Source organism: Chelmon rostratus, chromosome 5 (genome assembly GCF_017976325.1).
Source record: "Chelmon rostratus isolate fCheRos1 chromosome 5, fCheRos1.pri, whole genome shotgun sequence".
NCBI classification, from domain to species: Eukaryota; Metazoa; Chordata; class Actinopteri; order Chaetodontiformes; family Chaetodontidae; genus Chelmon; species Chelmon rostratus.
The window spans coordinates 28,835,156-28,856,269 of record NC_055662.1 but is presented as its reverse complement, the minus strand read 5'-3'; the positions used below and the strand labels follow the sequence as shown (position 1 = coordinate 28,856,269).

The 21,114-nt window shown below is 43.7% G+C and overlaps 3 protein-coding genes across 3 annotated transcripts; 1 reads left to right on the top strand and 2 right to left on the bottom strand.

Moving 5' to 3' along the window:
• Positions 1-347: 347 nt before the first annotated feature.
• On the bottom strand, positions 348-11,535 carry kdm2ba (lysine (K)-specific demethylase 2Ba). Its single transcript, XM_041937398.1, has 10 exons — positions 11,225-11,535; positions 7,037-7,261; positions 6,044-6,187; positions 5,176-5,262; positions 4,498-4,785; positions 3,581-4,398; positions 3,283-3,446; positions 3,039-3,200; positions 2,709-2,927; positions 348-1,596 (listed from the first exon to the last, which is right to left on the bottom strand). Exons 1-10 carry the CDS (start codon positions 11,276-11,278, stop codon positions 1,415-1,417), a joined length of 2,343 nt encoding a protein of 780 aa, XP_041793332.1. The 5' UTR covers positions 11,279-11,535; the 3' UTR covers positions 348-1,414.
• Positions 11,536-13,635: 2,100 nt separating this feature from the next.
• Positions 13,636-17,270, top strand: LOC121606766 (calcium release-activated calcium channel protein 1-like). Its single transcript, XM_041937297.1, has 2 exons — positions 13,636-13,993; positions 15,707-17,270. The coding sequence occupies exons 1-2, from the start codon at positions 13,880-13,882 to the stop codon at positions 16,253-16,255; spliced, it is 663 nt and encodes a 220-aa protein (XP_041793231.1). The 5' UTR covers positions 13,636-13,879; the 3' UTR covers positions 16,256-17,270.
• A 1,970-nt stretch (positions 17,271-19,240) lies between these two features.
• LOC121606904 (rho-related GTP-binding protein RhoF-like) lies at positions 19,241-20,733 on the bottom strand. Its single transcript, XM_041937507.1, has 5 exons — positions 20,449-20,733; positions 20,190-20,277; positions 19,813-19,922; positions 19,573-19,707; positions 19,241-19,481 (listed from the first exon to the last, which is right to left on the bottom strand). The coding sequence occupies exons 1-5, from the start codon at positions 20,722-20,724 to the stop codon at positions 19,308-19,310; spliced, it is 783 nt and encodes a 260-aa protein (XP_041793441.1). The 5' UTR covers positions 20,725-20,733; the 3' UTR covers positions 19,241-19,307.
• Positions 20,734-21,114: the final 381 nt, after the last annotated feature.

Here is a 21,114-nt window from a genome sequence, read left to right as displayed (position 1 = left end):
GTTTACATTAGTTTTAAATATTATACCATTACATTTTATATTCTAGCTGTATAATATTTGTCTTGCAACACTGATTCCAAAAAAAGCTGAGACGCTACATGGATAAAGGGCCCATGTTTTAACATCCTTTATCCAGGCGTGTGTTCACTAAGTGGTGAACCTCGCTCCATCCTCGCTGTCAGCAGCTGAGCCTCTCCAGGATGGTCTTGAACCACGAAGTCCGTAGGATTCATCCTCTGGGGAGCATGAACATTTGTACAAAATGTCATGAATGTCCATTGAGTAGTTGCTGATCTTCTCCACCTCCGCTTCAAGCATCGCATCAACCAAACAAGACTCGGAGATGGTACAAATGAAAGTCTTTTAATGCATATTAGCACTTAGTTTTTGGATTTACAAATATAAACATTATCACATCCACCTGAGGTGATAGATTACAGCACAACACACCCCAAAATACACACAACACCTACTGTATGAAGTTATCAACATTTGCAAGTGAGTTATTTGCAAAAGTCTTTCACTTAGCTGTTAATTTAAGCCTGTCTGAAGAGCCAGATGTGTGAGGCTGACTGCATGATAGGAAGTCAGTGTGAGGTGAGCTGTTAGTCACACGTTTGGCATGACCGCCAACTTCCTGCCGCTGGCTTTTTGGGTGTTAAACCCCATCAACTGGATGCTGCAGCAGGCTCAAAGCACTCACTGATAAATTATTTGTAAGCATTATTTGACCCAGCGCTGACACGTCAAGTTACTGAATAAATGAATAAATACAAACTGTGATAAAAAAAACAATAAATTAATGTTGAAATGTTTGCAGAAACCCCGTCAATCACAACACTAAACAGTTCATAAAGGTATTAAGGTAAGTGTCGACATGAGGGTGCAACAGGAATCTGAATATGTTTACTCGTTTTATCATCCTTCAAATACATTCTAAATATTCGGGTAAGTATTTCTGATCATTAATCAGATATTTAAGTTACTTTTTGTCTGATACTGAAGTTATACTGACGTCAAACACAGGTTTTGGCACATAGAGGACACTCGTATGAAGGCAAACTGAGGAAGGGGACAATGTTCAGTTCTCTCTGTGACATTTAGCTCCTGACACGCTGTAAACGATGAAATGATGCTTGTAGAAAAATACTGTTTTCAGATATTTAAAGAATAAAAATAAACAACCCAACAGCCAATTACAAGCTCGTCTTTAGAAAAGTACAATCTCAACACGGATACATGCATGCCATTTCCTCTTCTGTTCACCTGCTGATGTTAGAGTTCATCTTTGATCTCCATGCAGAAGTCCGTCTCACTTCAGTTTCAGAGACTTCTCACAGAAGCAGTTCAAAAAGAAGAAAGCTGTTCCTTTAAGTGCAAAGCGAGTCTTTCATCGTGTCTGTCCCGTTAGGAACTAGCTGGACTTCTGCAGCAGTTTCTCCTCCTTCAGTCTGAACGGTACGCTCACTGACATCTCTGCGATGAACCTCTCGCAGGCCGTCTTGGTCACCTGCTTGCAGAAGCGAAGGTCGATCTGACAGATGCTCCCGCAGCGCTTGAAGAAGTTTAGGGAATGATCTGTGACCCGGTTACAAACTGAAGGGAAGCAGAGAGAACAAAAATCAGTCACAGGCTTCATATTGGAAAAGGGTTTGTGGCTTGATAATCTGAAAGTCATTTAGTTTTCTCCTCTTTTCTTGATGCATTTTGCAAAGAAAATACAAGATCCCAAAGCACATGGAGATTATGGAAGTAGGGCAAAATGCTAATTACGTAGCAAACAGCCAACTCTTTCCCCTGGGCTCGACTGAAACTGGCCTCAGCAGGCTGACTCATTTACAACCTATTTACAAAGACAGCTTCGACTTTCACCTCTAACTGTGCAGCATTCAAGAGGGGCTGCATGACGTAAAACTGCAGTATTATGTGTATATTCTGTCATTAAAATGAGCTGTGATGCACCCTGCCTGCACTGTGTTAATGTAAAACATCCATCCTCCACAATGAACACTGGAAACCTTCAGACTGAAGGTGTGTCTGCTCACATGGTCCAGAATGAAGGAGTGCCCAGTATGGATAAATACTGTGAGCACAGCTTTGTAGCCTCTTCTTCCTGCCTATCCAGGTGCATCCAAACAGTAAATTAGTTACCTGTGGCAGCAATTTAAGTACATTCTGTGAAGCAGCATGAAGCCTTTCAGACTGAAGACATTTCGGGATGTCACAGTGGGAAAAGCACAGCAGGATGGGGGAATTTAATTGTAAGAATCTGCTGTGGTTTGAGGGTTGTGGTGTCCTGACCTGCTGGCTCATCGTCACCTGTCACCTTTACTTAAACAGAACAAAGTGATGTGTAGCTTTTCTAAAGTTCAGTTTATATTCACAGATTTGCAGGACGAAGCTGCAAACCGGACAAAAAAAATACTTTCTATTAGTTTGATCCTGGCAAATCATCCCAAACCGTTTGTTCTCTTTAACATCACACCAAGTTGACTCTTTATTCTGTTTTTTTTGGGTTGGTTTTCCAGTTTCTATCCAGTATCTGCTGCACACATCTTGGATTACTGAGGATGTGATGCACACTTGTCTATTAAAACTCCACAGAGACATATCTGGATCTGGAAACACACACTTCTGTGTCAGCCCCTGTAACGGTGCAGGACCCCCTGCAGCTGTGTGCTCCTGCACTGCTGCCGCTCACTTCTCACCTGACAGGTTGATTTCTGTGAGGGAGTCCCTGGTCGTGGTCCCTGCAGCCGTCAGCAGGTTGACCGACTGGTCGTTGATGTGGTTGCAGTAGCTCAGGTCCAGATAGGACAGGAGAGGCATCTGTCGACTGATGAGACGTAAGGACGTGTCGGTGATGTCCAGCCCCGCCAGCCGCAGGTCCTCCACGTTCCGCAACTTGCAGCGGTTATCCAGCTGACCTGTCAGGCGGTCACGTGCAGAAGACCACCGATCGATTTTTATGTTTCGTGGCACAACGCATTCAAACATTTAAGCAGGGAGGCAGGAATAAACCCCCACTACTGACGTACCTGGTCTGTTGTCTGTCGGGGGGGACAGCAGGTCCCTCATCTGAGCGTCTTTGAGCCCCTCCACCCACTGGACGTCCAGGGTGCGCAGCAGAGGGCAGCTGGAGGTGCAGAGCGCCGAAACAGCGGCCCAAGAACACCCCGACAACTTCAACACCCGCAGACCTGAAGGACACAGCAGCATTTTAAAACTGAGGCAGAACGAGCAAACCAAACGAGAGATGAGAATCAGTCACAGTTCACGTACCTGGCAGTCTATTGATAAGCCAGCTTAATTGTTTCTTGGAAATGTTGGTCCAGCTGAGGTCCAGGGAGACTGGCTGCCGGCGGATAATCCCGCTCAGCATGAGGGGGGTGATGGAGGTGCAGCGGTTCAGATCGATCTTCGTCCAAAGTCTCTTATCGCAACACCTGCGCGTCAGAAAGAGAAACCTGTGGTGAGCGTTACGTCTTTGTGCTACTCTCAGAGCAGAGTAGACGAAAAGGTAAAGAAGGGAATATTTGTACACTCTGTGCACGTTAAGCGCGGACAAACATGTGTTTACCATCTGTTCCAGGTCCTGCAGACTCTCATACAGACACACAGCTCCTGGTGTGTGAGGTGGCCGAAGATCTTCATCCAGACCTCGCGCTGGATCGTATGTGTTTTACCATCTTTCAGAGGTAGTCTGTCGGGGGGCGGGCTTATCGGAGGGGGCCGGATGACGTGCCTCTCCATTTGGACACACTTGGGCGGGGAGTGTGGGGGCACTGGCCGGTTGGTCGGGGTGCTCCTGTTGAAGCCCAGTGGAGTGATCTGACTGGGGTAGAAGTGGCGCAGCTCCCAGGGGGTCCCGTTCATCTCTTTGGTCTTGAGGTGGGGCCTCTGATCCCCGAGCTCGCTGCCGTTGCGGAACAACCTCTTGGGTTCCTCGTTTTCCGTCTCCGGCTCCACCTTGAGGGGTTGGCGGTTCTCGTTGGCCAGGCAGTCCTCCGTCTTCTGGATTTCCTGGTTCAGTGCTTTGCTCAGCTCTCGGCTCAGCTCTCTGTTAGGTAAACGGCGCTTACGGCGAGCTTTCGGACGCGGACCCTTCTCCTGGGTCTCACTTCCGCCCTCGCTGCTGGGGCCGGCCTGCGGAGAGCTGCAGTGAGACTGATCGCTGTCTCCAATGGGCGTTTTAATGAAGGGGTTCAAAAGTTCTTTCTGGGGGTCCTTCTCATCCCCTTCTTCTTCGACGTCTCCAAAACGCCCTTTCCTCTCTACAACACTCCGGAAGTGAGGCTCCCTTCCTTCTTCATTCTCCTCCTCGTATGCGTCTTCGTCCTCCTCTTCTGTCTTGATTTGGTGCAGAAGTTTGGAAAAATAAGGATCATCTGATTTTTCCTGCAGGAAAAAGCAGAATGAGAATTGTTTGTTACTGGTTTGGTATGAGTGGAATTATCCCGAGAGACTTACATCTAAGTCGCTGTGAATGACACAAACCTTCTTCCTCACACCGAGATCCTCGTCCTCGTCCTCTTCAAACAGCCTCCTCTTCTTCCTCAGCTTGTCCTCGGGCCGGGGCCGGGGCAGGTTGCAGGGGGAGAGCAGTGGCGGCTGTCGGTGCAGAGACTCCTCGGGTCTGAACCTGGGGGTCTCCTCTCGGTCTGGTCTCCTCTTGGCTGCAGAAGAAACGTCCCCCTCCTCCTTCACAGGCTTCTGTTCCCTCAGCAGAGAGCCGGGGAGGTTGGACGCGTACTTGAACCCCGGACCCCTTTTTTGCTTCAATACCAAAGGGGGAAAAAATTGCGAGACAACTTTATACCTTTAGCCTATCGTGACCGGGAAAACCAAATGTTCTACAAGCTTTAATGAAGGTTTAATCAACTCATCGCTGTGACCAAAACACAACAGTGTGCCAGCGGTTTCCTGCTTCTGCATCAGACGGTCACATGTGAATGACTTTCTCAAACTAGGAGAGCATAAACAGGAAGTGGCAAACTGATCACCACACATTAACTGAAATACAGAACGCAGTACTGCCTTAAGAAAGCAACAGGTATCGATGAGTTACACTCAAAGTCAGAAATCTTTAGTGGTAATTGTGAAAATACTTCCAACACATTCTTAGTAAACAGTTACATAATCTGAATCCTGTGACTCACACATATTTCTACTCACTTTTCCACTTTTCCCGGCGTGGTTGCACTTAGGACATTCCCAGCAGTTAGGGAGTTCATCGTTCACCACTCCTGAGGCGTCGCTCACCTGACAAGAAAACAAGCAGGACTTCAACAAGAACAACAGGCTGTAACGGAGCCCCGTGTGCCGTTTGTTCAACACAAACAAGACAAGGGAAGTGAAAGGGACTGCTGTGATGTGTGCCTGTTTGGCAGGTCAGCACAGTCTAACCTCAGCTATAGTTAACATGCAGCTTCGTGCATTAGATAGAAAAGGGAAGTGGAGTTAAAGACGTGAGGAGCTTAAATATGCATGTTACGTATAAACCAAACAAAAGATATATAATACCTGCACTACGCTGCAGAACAACTAGACAGCGCTTGTCTGAAAAACTGGTTTGACCAAGCCTGTGCTAGCGACGACCTGCTGAGTTTTAACAGTTACAAACAGGGTGTGTTCAGCTTTACATTTATTTTTGTCTTCATCTTACAAAAAGCTTTTAACACTGCGACTAGTGAGGTCTACCGTCTCACATCCTTTTAATGCAACAAACTCAGTTTTTGGTCATTCAGTTAACGTTTCATCCCCAGTCCCTCGCTTTCTTTAGCATGTGGTGGGAGTCAAACCCTCAAACATGACGGTGTCACACTTGCGCCATAAACACGCTGAGTGTGTTCAGTGTTATATAAACAGCACTGATTCCACATCCAGTTACCTTCAGTGAATACAGTCCAGCTGCCTGAGTCACTCACATTAAGTTAAGATGTCTCGGGATTCCTGGCACACTACTTTAACAGAAATGAGTCACCGAGTAAATGACTTGACTGAGGTGGAGTCGTTCAACTGTTCCCAGCCTGGCCCTCTGTACCTTGAGACAGTTGGGGTGGACGATCTCGTTGCAGATGGAGCACTCCATCAGCATGAAGTTGAACTTGTCCTCCTCTTCCTCCAGTGTGTCCTCTTTCCCGGCCTCTTTGCACACCACACACACCGCCGTGTGAGGCAGAACCGGCTGCATGGATTGACAACAAAACGTCATGAACAGGCAGGAATGAATACATTTAATTTAACAAAGCACGTTATGTTGTGTCATAAAATATAACCGTTTCAGATTTTTTTCTAAAACTCCAACTCCAACGCAAAAGTGCTGCCTTTAAAGGATAACTTTCGTTTTTTTACAACCTGGACTTTATTTGTAGCATTAAATACGACCATTTACTCACCCAGACAACTTTGGTCGCATTTGGAGTCGTTTTGAAGAAATTAGCCCCAGAGGAGCGGCGCGTATATCCGTATAATGCGAGTACTCGGGGCATCCATGCGCAGCCTCTATATAACACATAATCTGCAGAAACTCGTTCATATTCCAATATTTAGTTATGATATGCTGGTGCTATTCCCCTCTGAGCCCGTGGTGGCATGTTATCAACATCCGGCGTCTCTAGACAACTACCTCTGACGTGGATGATGTCATTACCGAACGCCGCGCGCTGCGAGCAGCCAGCCACAACACGGCTGACTCTGCGGCGGTCGGCTACGAATACGCAATAACGAACCATAGCTGTGCCAAACTACAGCTAAACTAGCCGACCGCCGGCTCAGAGGGGAATAGCACCAGCATATCAGAACTAAATATTGGAATATGAACGAGTTTCGCTGCAGATTATGTGTTTATAGAGGCTGCGCATGGATGCCCCGAGTACTCGCATTATACGGATATACGCGCCGCTCCTCTGGGGCTAATTTCTTCAAAACGACTCCAAATGCCACCAAAGTCTTCTGGGTGAATAAATGGTCGTATTTAATGCTACAAATAAGGTCCAGGTTGTAAAAAACTAAAGTTATCCTTTAACTAACTTACCGCAATGCACTGTCTCATGATGCATGACTGCTTCATGCGTCCTGGCCCTCCAAACTTCTTCATGTCCTTGCAGAAGTGACACTCTCCACACTCTGTCCGGAGGCACGCCTCGCACTTCCGGCAGCGCGTCCTCCGGCGTCTGGCTCCGGACGAGCTGCGGTTGGACGGCAGCTTAACGGCCGACGACGTCCCCACCTTGGGCTTCGGCCGGTTGGCCGCCCGCTGCTGGAGGACAAACAGTGAGAGGGTTGGAGACTTTAGACTAAGTGGAGGGTGACAAGTTTATGCCTGGAAAAAAACAAATGTGACGTGACGAAGGTCTTTAAGCGCGATCATGGTTGAAACTGAAACTGCAGATTAGGCAGCTCATCGGTGTTGAGCTGCTGAACCTGAGGATCAGGACAGGTATGAAAATGATGCCTACATGCATCAACACGACATACGGATGATTACTCTGTTTTAGTCCTAACAGGCTGTTCCCGCTGCTTTTTGACAATTAGAAGCCAACTTAAAACATCTAGAGGTATTTATTTTCAATCTTCGTGTATTTCTTTGTTAAGATGGGGGGGATCTCAAGGACCCTCCTGGTAGAAAAGAGTTGAAGCTGAAGAGGTTTTTACATATTGTTCATCAAATGACAGTGTAAGAACAGGGCATTGTTATAGGACATCAGACATGTGCTGGTATTTAAGTAAAACACACAAATTTCTCTCAATCACTAGAACAATGCTTCCGCTGCAGCGCGGAAACATGAACGCAGACCACTCCCATATATTCTGGCTATGCCCAAACATTCAAACTTTTTGGGGTATTGTATGTATTACTGTGGGAAAGATCTTGGGATGCACAATTCCTAATGATGTGATGGTCCTCTATTTTTGTGTTTTAAACGAAAATGTGATTATTAAAAAAGACTGGTATTTATGTAAAATAATGTTGATGGCCTGTAACAAAATGCTGGTATAAAACTGAATCTCCAAGCATTAACCAATGGATTGACAGAGTGAAGGAGATGTGTTTAATGGAAAAGATGACGTTCTCTCTCAGATCTAGTGGAACAATCTTTCACAGGAAACGGAAGAAATGGACTGCTTTTATCAAATCAACTGAGGATGGCACACACTAACAAGTAAAGACACTGGACATTAATTATAGTGTTACCATTCGAGGAGCCCCCACGTTCTTGTTTGTGTTCTTGTTTTACTTTCTTGACAGTCTGTTGTCAACTTGTTCATTTGTTCTTTCTTGTAATTGAAAATATTAAATAAATAAAAAGTATCAAAAAAAATAAAGTGATGTACAAATGTCTGCTTTCTCGATGAGTGATTGGTTGGTCTATAAAATGTCCCACAGCCCAAGGCCACAAATTCAAACAAACAAATTCAACACACTCAAAAAAAACCCTCACAAATGTTCAGTTTACACTTTACAGCTGAAACTATGAATAAAAGAATAACAGAAAAAAGTCACATTTCAGAAGTTGGAAACTGAAAATGCTTAAATGATCAATAGATTATAAACTTCCTGTTGATCAACTAATCAATTAATTGAGTAATTGTGTCAGCCCTGGATGTGAGAATCTGGACTGGCGTCAAATGAAATGATGGTGGAAGTTAGCAGATCAAAACCACGTATTTAATCAAAGTGTAGCACAGCTCTGACCTTCCTGGAGAACAGTGTACATATGATCTGTGTGACTCAGTGGGGTGAATGAAAGACAAGGCAGCCTGATGATTAAAGATTTGTGAGGGAGCGCACACGCGCACACACACTCACACACACACACACACACACACACACACACACACAGTCTTGAATCTATTATTCAAAATTCACTTTTGCCAATTTCTCACATTTATTTTTAGCCTCTTCCCTGTTGCCATGGCAGGACTGTAAAGCGCTATGAAAATGAGACAAATCATAGACCATTACAGTGATTCTTGTTCTAGCAGGAGAGGTTACCTTAGCAACACGTTTGCATTGCTGGTGGCAACTGTTTGAAGACTGCAAGAGATGGATAAAAATAAGCCCACAGTGGGAGGCTGTGATGTACTGCGAGGCTGTGAGGACTCTTCTGATGTCATTTTTTTTCTTCTTCTGTTGCTGCGTTGCATTTCAGCACATGTTGATTTCTTTTGTGCAGTGTGATATGGACAGGTCAAACAGGTAAGACTGGAAGCAAACGGAACCAGACGTTCCAGGCTAACGACAATCTAGACTCGTGTTTTCTGAGTGATTTTACCTGGAAAGGGGAGAGAAAGCCTCCCTGAATCTGCTGACTGTGTCAGAACCATCTCAGCAGATCATTAATGCTCTGATTTTATTTTTTCCTCAGGAGGATTTGGAAAGATATGTTTTCTTTTAGGCACAATAGGTTGTGTTTTGCCTGCTGTTACTGATGGACACTTTGGTGGAGATGGGGAATAATCCATCTGACAGATTTCCATAAATCCATTTGACGACCGTGGAAATATGGGAGTGGGACATCAAGGAGGGGCTGCTGCTGCTGCTGCACGGGTGGCTGTCAACAACACACTGTTGTTTTAGTTCAGCTGCTTCATTATTTCCCTGACCAGTGTCACGCAACCATTTTTCTATTATCACACCTAAAATCTGGCTTGCAGACTGAATTAAAGTGTCCATGCAAAGTTTTACCACAACAAATACTTGACATTTCTTCCATCCTCTATATTTCATCTCGTTTCATCATACACTGTGCAATCGGGAAATGTTTGGATACCTCGCTCCAGGACGGCCCTCTACCTCGCCACTTCGCTCTTACTACAATAAATAAGCGGCATAAAACTGTGGCTACAAACAAATCACAGCAGACTCATCCACTCCGCAGAGCGCGGTCACCAACGCAGATATCAGCTGACCCGCCTTTACTGTAACTCTGTGCAGTAATATGTCAGGAATTTGGGATTGGTTCCTGAGGTCTGCGAACAAAAACATGGCCTATATTCTAAGCGCGGTTGTCTGACTCAGCCTCAGCGTGGATTTCAGTGGGAGGAAGTCACACGGCTCGTCATTTGCTGCTCATGTACAGGGGTCCTCAACACGAATCGGAGTGCGTAACCGCCTTCAACAATCAAAACAGACGAGGTCAAAAATACCCTCCCTGACGAGCTGTTGGCGGGTGTTGTAGGTATAAACACATTGTGTAAGAAGCACAAGGAGCTGGCTCTTATGTCAGCACTTCTCATATTTCTTCTGAGCTGTAAGGGCCAAATGTCTGAAGGAGACTTGTGCAACATCCCAGACGCCCTCTTGCAGAGCATTCATGCAGCGGCCCCCACTACAGATGCACTCCACACCACAAATGAAAACTTTGACTCAAAGAGCCTCACAAGACAACATGCATCAGCAGTGTTGTATATTCCTCCTCCTGGTGCAAAACAAGTGGAGAAATTTCTGTTTAAATCCAGCAGGAGCATAACTTTCTGGGGGGGTTGAGGGGTCACTGGACCCCAGTTTGAGAACCACTGGACTTCCAAGTAACAGAAGCAGAGCTACTTCATTGTTCCCTCTCCCCATCCCCCTCCTGGGTCCCTGCCTAAACAACACGAAAGTCTTCGTTAAAGGCGCAGACTGCTGAGGTGAAGCTAAGGAAGTGACAGGAAATAAATCACAAGTAAAGCATTTTCTGAGAGGACACATGGGGTGTTAGTAAGTGCACATGTGTAAATCACAGGTTTTGCTAATACAGTCTTACAGCTAATTAAAGGAAAACGTTGAGTTTCTGGTCACAGCCACTGATTTAAAACACGACTGGATGAACCTGCTCGGTGTTCAGAGGAGGTCAGCACAAAAATGGGTCAGTTGTAGCTAACATGATGGATGGTGTCCACGGTGGAGAGGACACGGTGTGTTTGGACGGTCGGGGTATCGATTCTGATCGGCAGCCGAAGTGTATTTAACTGTGAGAACAGTAGCTTCCACCTAACGTTAGCTAAGGTAGCTAAATATTCGTCTGTGTAACCCGATGAACTGCAGCAGAAGGTTTAAAAGACACATTTCTCGCTTCAACCCGGCCAGATACAGAGAAGAAGAGCGGGTGAAAACCTAACGTTAACCCGAAACAAGTGAAGAAAAGCCCCCTTCCGCTCACAACAGGCTTCCTTTCAGACGGCACACTTTGACAAAAACACACCGTGAGGTCACATAATGAAAAGTAGGAGCTCTGACCTGCTCAGACTCTGAATCATATTCCTCATCGTCTCCGCTCAATGACAAGGCCATGGCTCCTCTCTCTCATCGTTCGTGAACGGCAGAGAAAACTAACATGGCTGAACGAGCCTCCAGCTCGGCTCACCTCCCCCCTCCTTCACATCACGGCGGTACGGGCAGCTGCTCGCGCTGTTCATCGTGCTGTGTTCAGGAAACATGGGAAACGCCAACTTCCTGCACTCACAGCGTTCAGATTCGCAAAAAAATCGTCGCGCTAAAAACGTGAAGGCACAAAGATGGGCACAAAGTACTTGCGCACGTGTTTTGAATACAAAAGAGTGAGTAAATCAGCAAAGTATGTTGAAAAGCTAAGTGAGTATGAAAACTGGCGCTGCACCGCGCCCTAACACCGTTACCATCGGTTTATTAACGTACGACTTGACAGCAGCATCGATGCTAACAGGAAAAGAAGAGAAGCAGCTAACACAAGAAGTTTCACTCCAACACACGTCCGTCTTCGCTTCTGCTTGTTGTTGTGGGATGAGTGGGTTGATTACTCTTAAGGTTCATTTGACTTATTCAACATCTTAATCCTCAAGGGCGCATTAGTTTATTAATGTTCTTATACTACCCCGACACGCCTTTGAATTCGTTTATATAACGGTGTGTGTAATGGGTTTGGTGTCACTATTGATTATTCATATTTCCTACATGTTGTATTGTATTGTAACATAATATTAATGGCCCAACCATGCAATGATTTATGAATGGCTAACTCAAAGTCACCTGACCTCAATCCACCTGAGCAGGTGTTTCACCTGCTGCCAAGTACAGGTGTCACTAATATTTCAAGTATTCACATAGACCTCTTCACTGATTGCACAAGAAGTGTTACCACATATCAAAAATGAATACTTTGTTCATTTGTTCAGTACATACATTGTTCCCCTGATACTGGGAGTCAGTTAATGCATTAAATGTTACAGTTTCAACACTCACACTCTTGACCTGATGTTGATAATCAAATAAAATGTGAGAGACAACATGTTCACACCACATTTCTTGCTTCATTTTAGATTTAGTGTGCTTGTTTACAGAGCCAACACAACAAGGACTGTGTCACTGGCTTACTCAGGACTGGGCTGTATTATGTAAAGATGATATTATAATGAGTCATGTAGAGTCATTGTGTTTAGAGTCTTACTTTAGTGTCATCCAGTGGTAATAACAGGAATCAGTCCCTGGTAGACAGTTTGAGAAAACAGTCTATAGTCTAAAACGTATTATTTTAATAACGTAATTCAGTTTAATGACAAATGAGTCAAAGAAGTCTGTTAAAGATTAGAGATGAGAGATTCTTATTACAGGATAGTGCGCATGTGTTTCAGCTACTGACTTGTGGCATGAAGCAGGGATTACTTTGTTCATTCTCTTGTATCTAGTGATCAGAAGTGTACATTTGTGCAGGGCGGTGTGAAAAACCTCCTCACTGAATGACCTCCATGTGATAACACAACCTGCTGTTTCTGATTCTGTGTTTACACAGTTCTGCTTAATCAAACTTTAACCTGTGCTGCAAGAGCAACTTGACAGAAATAAGCCTTTAGCCTCAGTGGTAGTAGAAGTATTTGGGCCTTTTATTGCATAAAAGTAGCAATACCACAGTGTAAAAATACTCTGTTGCAAGTAAAAGTCCTGCATGCACAATCTTATTCAAGTAAAAGGGCCTCAGTATTAGCAACAACATATTTAAAGTCTCAAAAGTAAAAGGACACATTATGTAGAATGACCCATTTTTAAGATTATAAGTTGTGATGCCTTAATGTCTAAGCATCACTAATGCTGCAGATGGTAAATGTGGAGCTAATTCCAGCAACTTCATATACTGCTTAACATATAATAATACATCATAGTTTATTTGCTGTTTCATATTTTGTAATATTAATCCAAATCTGAAAAGTAAATTTGCCTCCAAATTGAATTAAAAGTATAAAATCAGTACTCAGCTTTGAGTCAGTAAGTACTCAAGTAAAGTAAAAGTACTTTACTGTTTCAGTAATATTTGTTTTTACCACTGTTAATAAGAACAAGAATCTATTGAACTACTGTAGTGACAAGACAGTTAATATGATATTACTTTATTAATGTAAAAGGGAAAAATAGATGCAACCATGAAGAAGAATGCATCATCACAGTACTGTAGTATAAATACATGCACACTGTTTCATAACCATTCTTAATGGTAGTAAAAGTTGTAAGAAGCTTTAATGGCTGTTTGAGATAAAGGACAGCACCAGACCTCAGTTAGATTCATGCATATTTTTGCTGAACTGGAGGAGATGACACAGACCCAGCAGCTCCTCTGAGAGCGGTGCGTCAGTGGCACCGTGAGGCGAAGCGCCGCAGCGCCTGCACAGAGCGTTGGATTGTGGGTATCTTGCGTTTCCTCATAGACTCTGACAGCAGGTCAGCTGTTGCAGGAAAGTTTTGACATAGTTTGATGTCTCTCTCTGTCTAGTGTTTATTAGATGTCGCTCCTCAGTGGAACTACTTTCTCTGCCAGCGCTTCTCTTCCGTCGACTTCACCGAGCGCCGCCCTGTAAATCCGCCCGGTTTGCGCTGAACTCCGCGCTGATCAAAACAAAGAGCCGCTGACTTGGATCAACTTTCGGAATGAGTTTGAACGAGCACTCCATGCAGGCTCTGTCATGGAGAAAACTGTACTTGAGTCGAGCCAAGTTAAAAGCCACCAGCCGCACTTCGGCTCTGCTGTCGGGATTCGCGATGGTAAGTGAAGCCTCCCTGCCTGGACCCTGGTCTGCGGGATCAGTTTAGGCCGAACCGCGCATACAATTGTGACGCAGATGAGTGTTTTCAAGGGCCGCGGCGATCATGACACTCCGCGGGCCGAATAAGGGCCCCTGTGCGCTCATATTGACCGGCATTGGTCCCTTTATGTCCGCGAGGACAGAGCAGTGACCCTGGCCCCTGAAAATGAAAAGGTCACATGTAGTCGCGTGTGACTTTGCGCGAGACGTCTGTCACAGCGGGGTAAATAACGGATCGAGAGGATAAAACAGTTTATGCAAAGTGCAGAGGGCTCGCCTACACACCCTCAAATCCGGGTTTATCTTCCGCCATAACAAGTAGACCTCACAGTATCACAGCTGGAGCATCCATCATTCTGTTTTATTTGTTTTTTGCTTTGTTTTTGTTTTTTCAACTGAAAAATCTGCACCAGTTTCCTATAAAGTGAAGATTATGATTGGAACTGCAACGATAAATTGATTAGTTGTCTCTATTTTGATGATAAATTAATCAGTTTCAGTAATTTCTTAAGAGAAAAAGTCTAAATTCTCTTAATTCAGCATCTTAAAAGTGAAACTGATCTGGTCTCTGTCCTCCTGTGTGACAGTAAATGACCAGTAGTTGCAGCCATAATTATGATGCTATTAAGATAAGGCAACATAAGATAAGATAAGATAGAATTTTATTTATCCTGTGTTGCAACAGCACCTTGACAGAAATAAGCCTTTAACTTCAGTGGTAGTAGGAGTATTTGGGCCTTTTATTGCATAAAAGTAGCAATACTGCAATGTAGAAATACTCTGTTGCAAGTAAAAGTCCTGCACACACAATCTTATTAAGTAAAAGTGCCTCAGTATTACAAAGAAAGTATAGTCCCAAAAGTAAAAGTATGCGTTATGCAGAATGACCCATTTTTAAGATTTAAGAGATGAGGGGAATTGTTGTGCAGCAGTTGCAGAAGGTTAAAAAAAAAATGCAAATATAAAAATCAATAAAGTTAGAAGCATAAAATTTAATTAAACAGATATACAAAATCCCCAAAATGAGAGTATGCAGCAGTAAGATACAGCGTTTATAACTAACTATAGCTTAATAATGACCACAAACATGCAAAATAATAATCTCAATCCATTAAACTAAAGTCAAGAGTTTAAAAAATTATATATTACTGTTTATCATAATTGTCCATGCTTCTTTCTCCAGAATCAACTCTGAGTGACAAATATTTGTGAAGAGGCATATTTGTAGAAATTTGTACTGTATGTAAGCAAATCATTTGCCCCGTGGCCCTAAAACCTGTTTATAATAAGGTCTTAATTAAAAAAAATTTGCTTGGTGGAGACACCAGCAGGTAAAGTGTCTCTGTTAGACTTTTTATGTACAAACATGCAATAATATAAATACGACAGCCATGTTTACGGTTTGGTTTAAAGGATTTCAGGTAGGAAAGATTTGTTTTTGTGCACTCATATGTTAATATTCAGCTTTAAAGTGGAGAGGAGTATATTGTCAGTGTTGTAATATGCTAGTTTGCTGCATTTGTCAACGGTCCAGATTTTAATTCCAAAGCTTCCTGAAAGTGCATGAATAAATCATAATACAGTTGCTTGGTTGCTTTTTAAGATAAATACAGACACTTCCTCTGCCTACATAGGTTGCAGGTATTGACATTTTTCCTGCATGATTTCCCAGGTGGCCATGGTGGAGGTGCAGCTGGAGCGGGATTATAAGTATCCTCCAGGGCTGCTGATAGCCTTCAGCGCCTGCACCACAGTCCTGGTTGCAGTCCACCTCTTTGCCCTCATGATCAGCACCTGCATCCTCCCTAATCTCGAGGCTGTCAGCAACGTTCACAACCTCAACTCTGTCAACGAGTCTCCCCACGAGCGCATGCACCGCCACATAGAACTGGCCTGGGCTTTCTCCACGGTCATCGGCACCCTGCTCTTCCTGACGGAGGTGATGCTCCTGTGCTGGGTGAAGTTCTTACCCCTCAAAAGCAACACTGAAGAAAGCAACGGCACCATAAGTTCGGGTGAGGCCGCGGCCATCGCCTCCACCTGCATCATGGTGCCGTTCGGACTCGTTTTCATCGTGTTCGCCGTCCACTTTTACCGCACGCTCGTCAGTCACAAAACGGACCGACAGATCCGGGAGCTGGAGCAGGTCATTCGGCTCCAGAACCAGCTGGACCACAGAGCTGAGAATGACGACCTGAAGGCCGCTGTCCATTTCCCATGATTAGAGCCAGTTAGCATGCAGCAGCAAACGGACATTCAACAGTGCTTTTATTGTGAAATGTCTTCAAAAAGCTTTTATTTTTTATGTTTATAAACTGTGATGCTTTTTTTTTATTTGCTAGCTTCATCTGTCGAGCGTTGCAGGTTTCAACACAGGCCACTTTTGGACAATGCATGCTCACAAACATCTGCACGTTATATTTTAGGAAAACTGTTTTGCCTTTGATTTGCAGGTAAATCTTTTGCTGTCAGACACAAACCTTTCAGTGGCTTGTTAAATGACTTGTTACATCATATTGAACTTTACTTATTTTAGGGCTAAAGCCACTGAAGGACTTCTTATCTGTACTGTCATAGAAATTGGAGGGATACCCACTTGTTTTCATTTTTATGAAGTTAATCAGTCTTGTTGCAAATTATGCTACAAATCTGCTGCACAGCAATGAAAAATATGTCGTTTAGTTGTTGATAACTATAGGAAACAGTGCTTAGTATCACCCACACTGGAAAAAATACGAGTCAAATTGTTCAACTCATGGTTACTGTGTGCTGCTGGCGGGGGCATATGTATAACCCACCACCACTGCAGCATCCACCTGTGGCCTTAATGATATGATGTCCTCTGGTGGGTTGCATTGATTGGTCCTCCTCTCATGTTTACCTGGGTTTAAATTAGACTTTGTAGGCAGCTTTAAAGGATAACTTTGTTTTTTTTTACAACCTGGACCTTATTTGTAGCATTAAATACGACCATTTACTCACCCAGACAACTTTGGTGGCATTTGGAGTCGTTTTTGAAGAAATTAGTAGTTTTTGAAGAAATTAGCTCCAAATTAGCCGGCGGTCGGCTAGTTTAGCTGCAGTTTGGCAGAGCTATGTTTCTTTATTGTGTATTCGTAGCCGACCGCCGCAGAGTCAGCCGTGTTGCGGCTGGCTGCTCGCAGCGGTAATGACATCATCCACGTCAGAGGTAGTTGCCTAGAGACGCCGGATGTTGATAACATGCCACCACGGGCTCAGAGGGGAATAGCACCAGCATATCAGAACTAAATATTGGAATATGATCGAGTTTCTGCAGATTATGTGTTATATAGAGGCTGCGCATGGATGCCCCGAGTACTCGCATTATACGGATATACGCGCCGCTCCTCTGGGGCTAATTTCTTCAAAACGACTCCAAATGCCAGCAAAGTTGTCTGGGGGAGTAAATGGTCGTATTTGATGCTAGAAATAAGGTCCAGGTTGTAAAAAACCTGCAGTAACAACTCAAACCGGCGAGAATCATGAAGTGAATCAACTTCTTCAAATGTGCTGAACTGCTTCAAGTGCCACAGTTAGAAACAATAAGAGGCAGAGAGAGAGATTCTGGATTCTGAACAGAGGAGTTTCAGTCTGTGCTTCGGTTTGTTCGATACACACGCACACACACACACACGTCATCACTCACTGGACTGAATGTTTGCGTGTTGGTGCTTTTTTATTTTAGCTTCCAGTTAGTTTAGGTTGCTTCAGCTGTTTGCTGCTTTCCTTTTCCCTCACTTTTGATTTTTCAGTCGTCTGAATAATTTACATTTTACTGTTTGCAGAGCACCAAACGTCTGTATGCATCTGTAGGAAAATTGCGATGTGATTTGAATTGATTAACACATCCAGCAGTATTTTTGCGTGCAATCTGAATCTCTTTAAATGACAGCTAGTCAGGGAGTGTTTTCAGCCAAAGTGTGTGACATGTTTTCATAGCAGGAAAGACTCAGATTGAACCTGACGGTGGAATCTACGTCCAAGAGCTCATTTTTCACGTTGCTTTCGCAGTTTGAATCCTCTGTAATCTATGAAGGTGGTTATTGGCTTTGAAGAAGTATTGTTGAATGTAGTATTACGCAGCATGCTCGTGTTGGAACTGTTGTGTTCAGATGTTTTGTACCTTAGTTTACGAGCTCGAGCACGGTCACGCATTGTTTTTAGGTCATAGACTGTTTGAGTGTGGATTCTGGTGTGTTCTTTTTGTCCTGTGGCACATTTTGGAATTGTTTTATTCGGGTTTGATCGTTTTCTTTTCTTCATCGTCTCCAGCTCAGAGTAGGAAAACGTGCCCATATTTAGAGCTGGAGGACAGTTCATTAACATTACTTCTACTCTCATGTGACCTGACACAGTTTTCATATTAGTGTATCTTATTCTCCCCTAAACATGTTGAATTAGTAAAGATAATAATATTCACATTTTTTATTGTACAACCATTTTAATCTAAGTGATGAACACAGCTCTGTATTTTTATCATGTGATTCTGAATTCTTAATTGAATATTAGAGCAAACAGCATTTATATCCAGGCAATGTTATGGTCCTTATGGTCGCCTCAGACCTGGTCTACGCTGAGTCGTGGTATGTCATAGCTTCTGGAGACCACAAGCTCCTAAAGTTTGCATTTAAACTGCCAGATGATGATATCTCTGCTCAGTGAAGCAGACAAAAAGGAGCCATTACCGGTTAATAACTTACAGACTGTCGGCCATTATTCTCCAAAGCACTGCTGATGATCTTTCTGTAAGACTTTTCAGTGTGTATTAAGGTCAACTGCCTTCGCTGTGGGACACTTCTGACAGGAATCGCCACAGATCAATGCACACAAAAGGCATTTTTCTGGTGTTCGTTTTGTGGTTTATTTATTTAACCCTGTGTATGTTGCTGTATATAACGAGGTTCCTCTGCTTGCTGACAGCTTCACAGTGAATTTTTAGCAAACGCTGTATCGTTAAGTAAGTTAAGCAGCTCATGATGCTGCAGCTTTTTAAGCTGTTAAGAATCACCAGGTCTTTTTTGTTGTTGTTGTTTGAGAATAAAAAACACATCTGAGATCATTTTTGAGTTTTATGTACATTTTTTTATGAGCATGTTTTTAAACAGTCGAATGCTTTAAAAAAAACGGCAGGAGAAACAAACCAGTATAATCTTACACCAGATGTATTTAAAAAAAAACTGTGAAGTCAAAAGGAAAACCACGCAGGAAATGTGTGCGGACATGCAGTTCGAGTGCAGCCTCCTGTCAGTCATTCAGAGCCATGAGCAGGCACACAGACTCCCCCTCTCCCTCACTTCTTCCAGCACTCTTGTCTCCAGCAGCGCCCGCTTTGTCGCCTCTCTGAATAAGTCGTCCACGTTTTCTCTGAGTTTGGCCGAGCACTCTAAGTACAGCACGGCACCGAGCGTCCTTCTAGCCTCCTCTCCCTGTCAGAAGGGTCCAATTCCCACAAATGATCAAAGGTGATACAGCAGGTAACAGTGCACGGCTAATCCTGTTAGTTTAGCTTGAGTATACCTGAATATATGTGACGGCGTTCTGGCCCGATGACCACAGCTTCTTCATCAGGACTTTGTCTTTCCGTAGGTCTGCTTTGCACCCAACAAGGATGATGGGCACCCCGTTACAGAAGTGTTGCACCTCAGGGAACCACTGCGAGACATTGATCGCTAGTTCAGGGAAGCACAAACTGCAAGATGATCACAATGAATAGGTCACCTCAAGGTGTGCTGCACTGAAGAGACAACTCAGAAACACCTTTGTGAAGACACTGTCAAAGCTGGAAGGACACATGACATCGTAGCAGATCAGCACCACGTTAACGTTCTGGTAGGAGAGAGGCCGCAGGCGGTCGTAGTCCTCTTGACCTGATATTGACAACATCAAAACCTGCACTTGAAATGATCAGATTCAGCACTTCAAAATAAATCAAATGACTAAAATAATTAAAAAAAACCCCTCTGGAGTCATTTTAACCAAGACAAATGTACGGTTTCTGCCACTTTAGGTTAAAAACAAACAGGCATGTGATTGTATTTATCCTGCTGAGGAATGATGGGGCACGCCTTCCACAGACTCGGACTACCTGTTCAACAAGGTGATTTGAAAAGCGTGAGCAAAGAACGAGACCTCACCTGCAGTGTCGTAGAGATGTAGCCGAAAGTGTCGCCCTCTATACCTCGAATTCACAACACTTTTGTCAAACACAGATGGGACATATTCCTGAAAGAAAATGTTTTTTGTGTGTGTCTCAATACTTGACGGATGTTTATTTGAGTTCTAAGCATTTTATGTTGTTTCAGCTTTACATTCAAGTGGATTTCAGGCAGCATTCAGTCCCACTCTGAGAGACAGAAAACACTGCAGATACATTGACGAGTGTGTATCACGTACCTCTGGAAAGACTCCTGTAGTGTAAACTGTGAATAGCGACGTTTTCCCGCAACGCTTGTCTCCTACAATAACAACCTTGAATTCCTCTTGCTGGCTGGTGTTTCCTCTGTTTGCTCCTGATCCTTTCTGGGACATGTTTTGTGGAAAGACAGACGAGGAGAGGATGCTTCCAGTGACCGCAGGTCCTGGCAGTGTAAATACTGTAGAGATAATCCAGAGAGAACCAGAAACTGTGACTGCAGCTGCAGCTAGAAGCCGAACTGGCCGACAAGTCATGTGTGCGCCATCGTGGAGGTGGTGGTATGAACAGATGAAAGGGTTTGGAAATGCTTTCTGGGACGCTCACACCTTGAAACACACCTACAAATAGTTCACCCTCCCTCGAATGAGCAGCTCCTTCTGTCTGAACATCTCAAGTATTTCAGCTGCCTTAAATATACAGACGACAAAATATGTCTTCATCTAATTATCATCTATATCTATAGTTTGCAATAATATAGCATGTTATTTATCTATATTATGTCATGTTCTTATACTATGCTGCTGTATTCCATTATATTTTATGATCTTTTATTTTTTATAAATATATACATTAAGTACATGTTTATTCATTTTCTTAGTTATACTTGATTTTATTCATTATGCATACTCATCTATATTCGCCAA

Coding starts and splice junctions, on each gene's coding strand:
- kdm2ba (XM_041937398.1), bottom strand. CDS start 11,278: ATGGCCTTGTCATTGAGCGGAGACGATGAGGAATATGATTCAGAGTCT. Junction 7,262..11,224: donor ATGATTCAGAGTCTGAGCAG/GTCAGAGCTCCT, acceptor TTTGTCCTCCAG/CAGCGGGCGGCCAACCGGCC. Junction 6,188..7,036: donor TCATGAGACAGTGCATTGCG/GTAAGTTAGTTA, acceptor CAATCCATGCAG/CCGGTTCTGCCTCACACGGC.
- LOC121606766 (XM_041937297.1), top strand. CDS start 13,880: ATGAGTTTGAACGAGCACTCCATGCAGGCTCTGTCATGGAGAAAACTG. Junction 13,994..15,706: donor TGCTGTCGGGATTCGCGATG/GTAAGTGAAGCC, acceptor ATGATTTCCCAG/GTGGCCATGGTGGAGGTGCA.
- LOC121606904 (XM_041937507.1), bottom strand. CDS start 20,724: ATGACTTGTCGGCCAGTTCGGCTTCTAGCTGCAGCTGCAGTCACAGTT. Junction 20,278..20,448: donor CTACAGGAGTCTTTCCAGAG/GTACGTGATACA, acceptor ATTTTCTTTCAG/GAATATGTCCCATCTGTGTT. Junction 19,923..20,189: donor ACATCTCTACGACACTGCAG/GTGAGGTCTCGT, acceptor TGTCAATATCAG/GTCAAGAGGACTACGACCGC.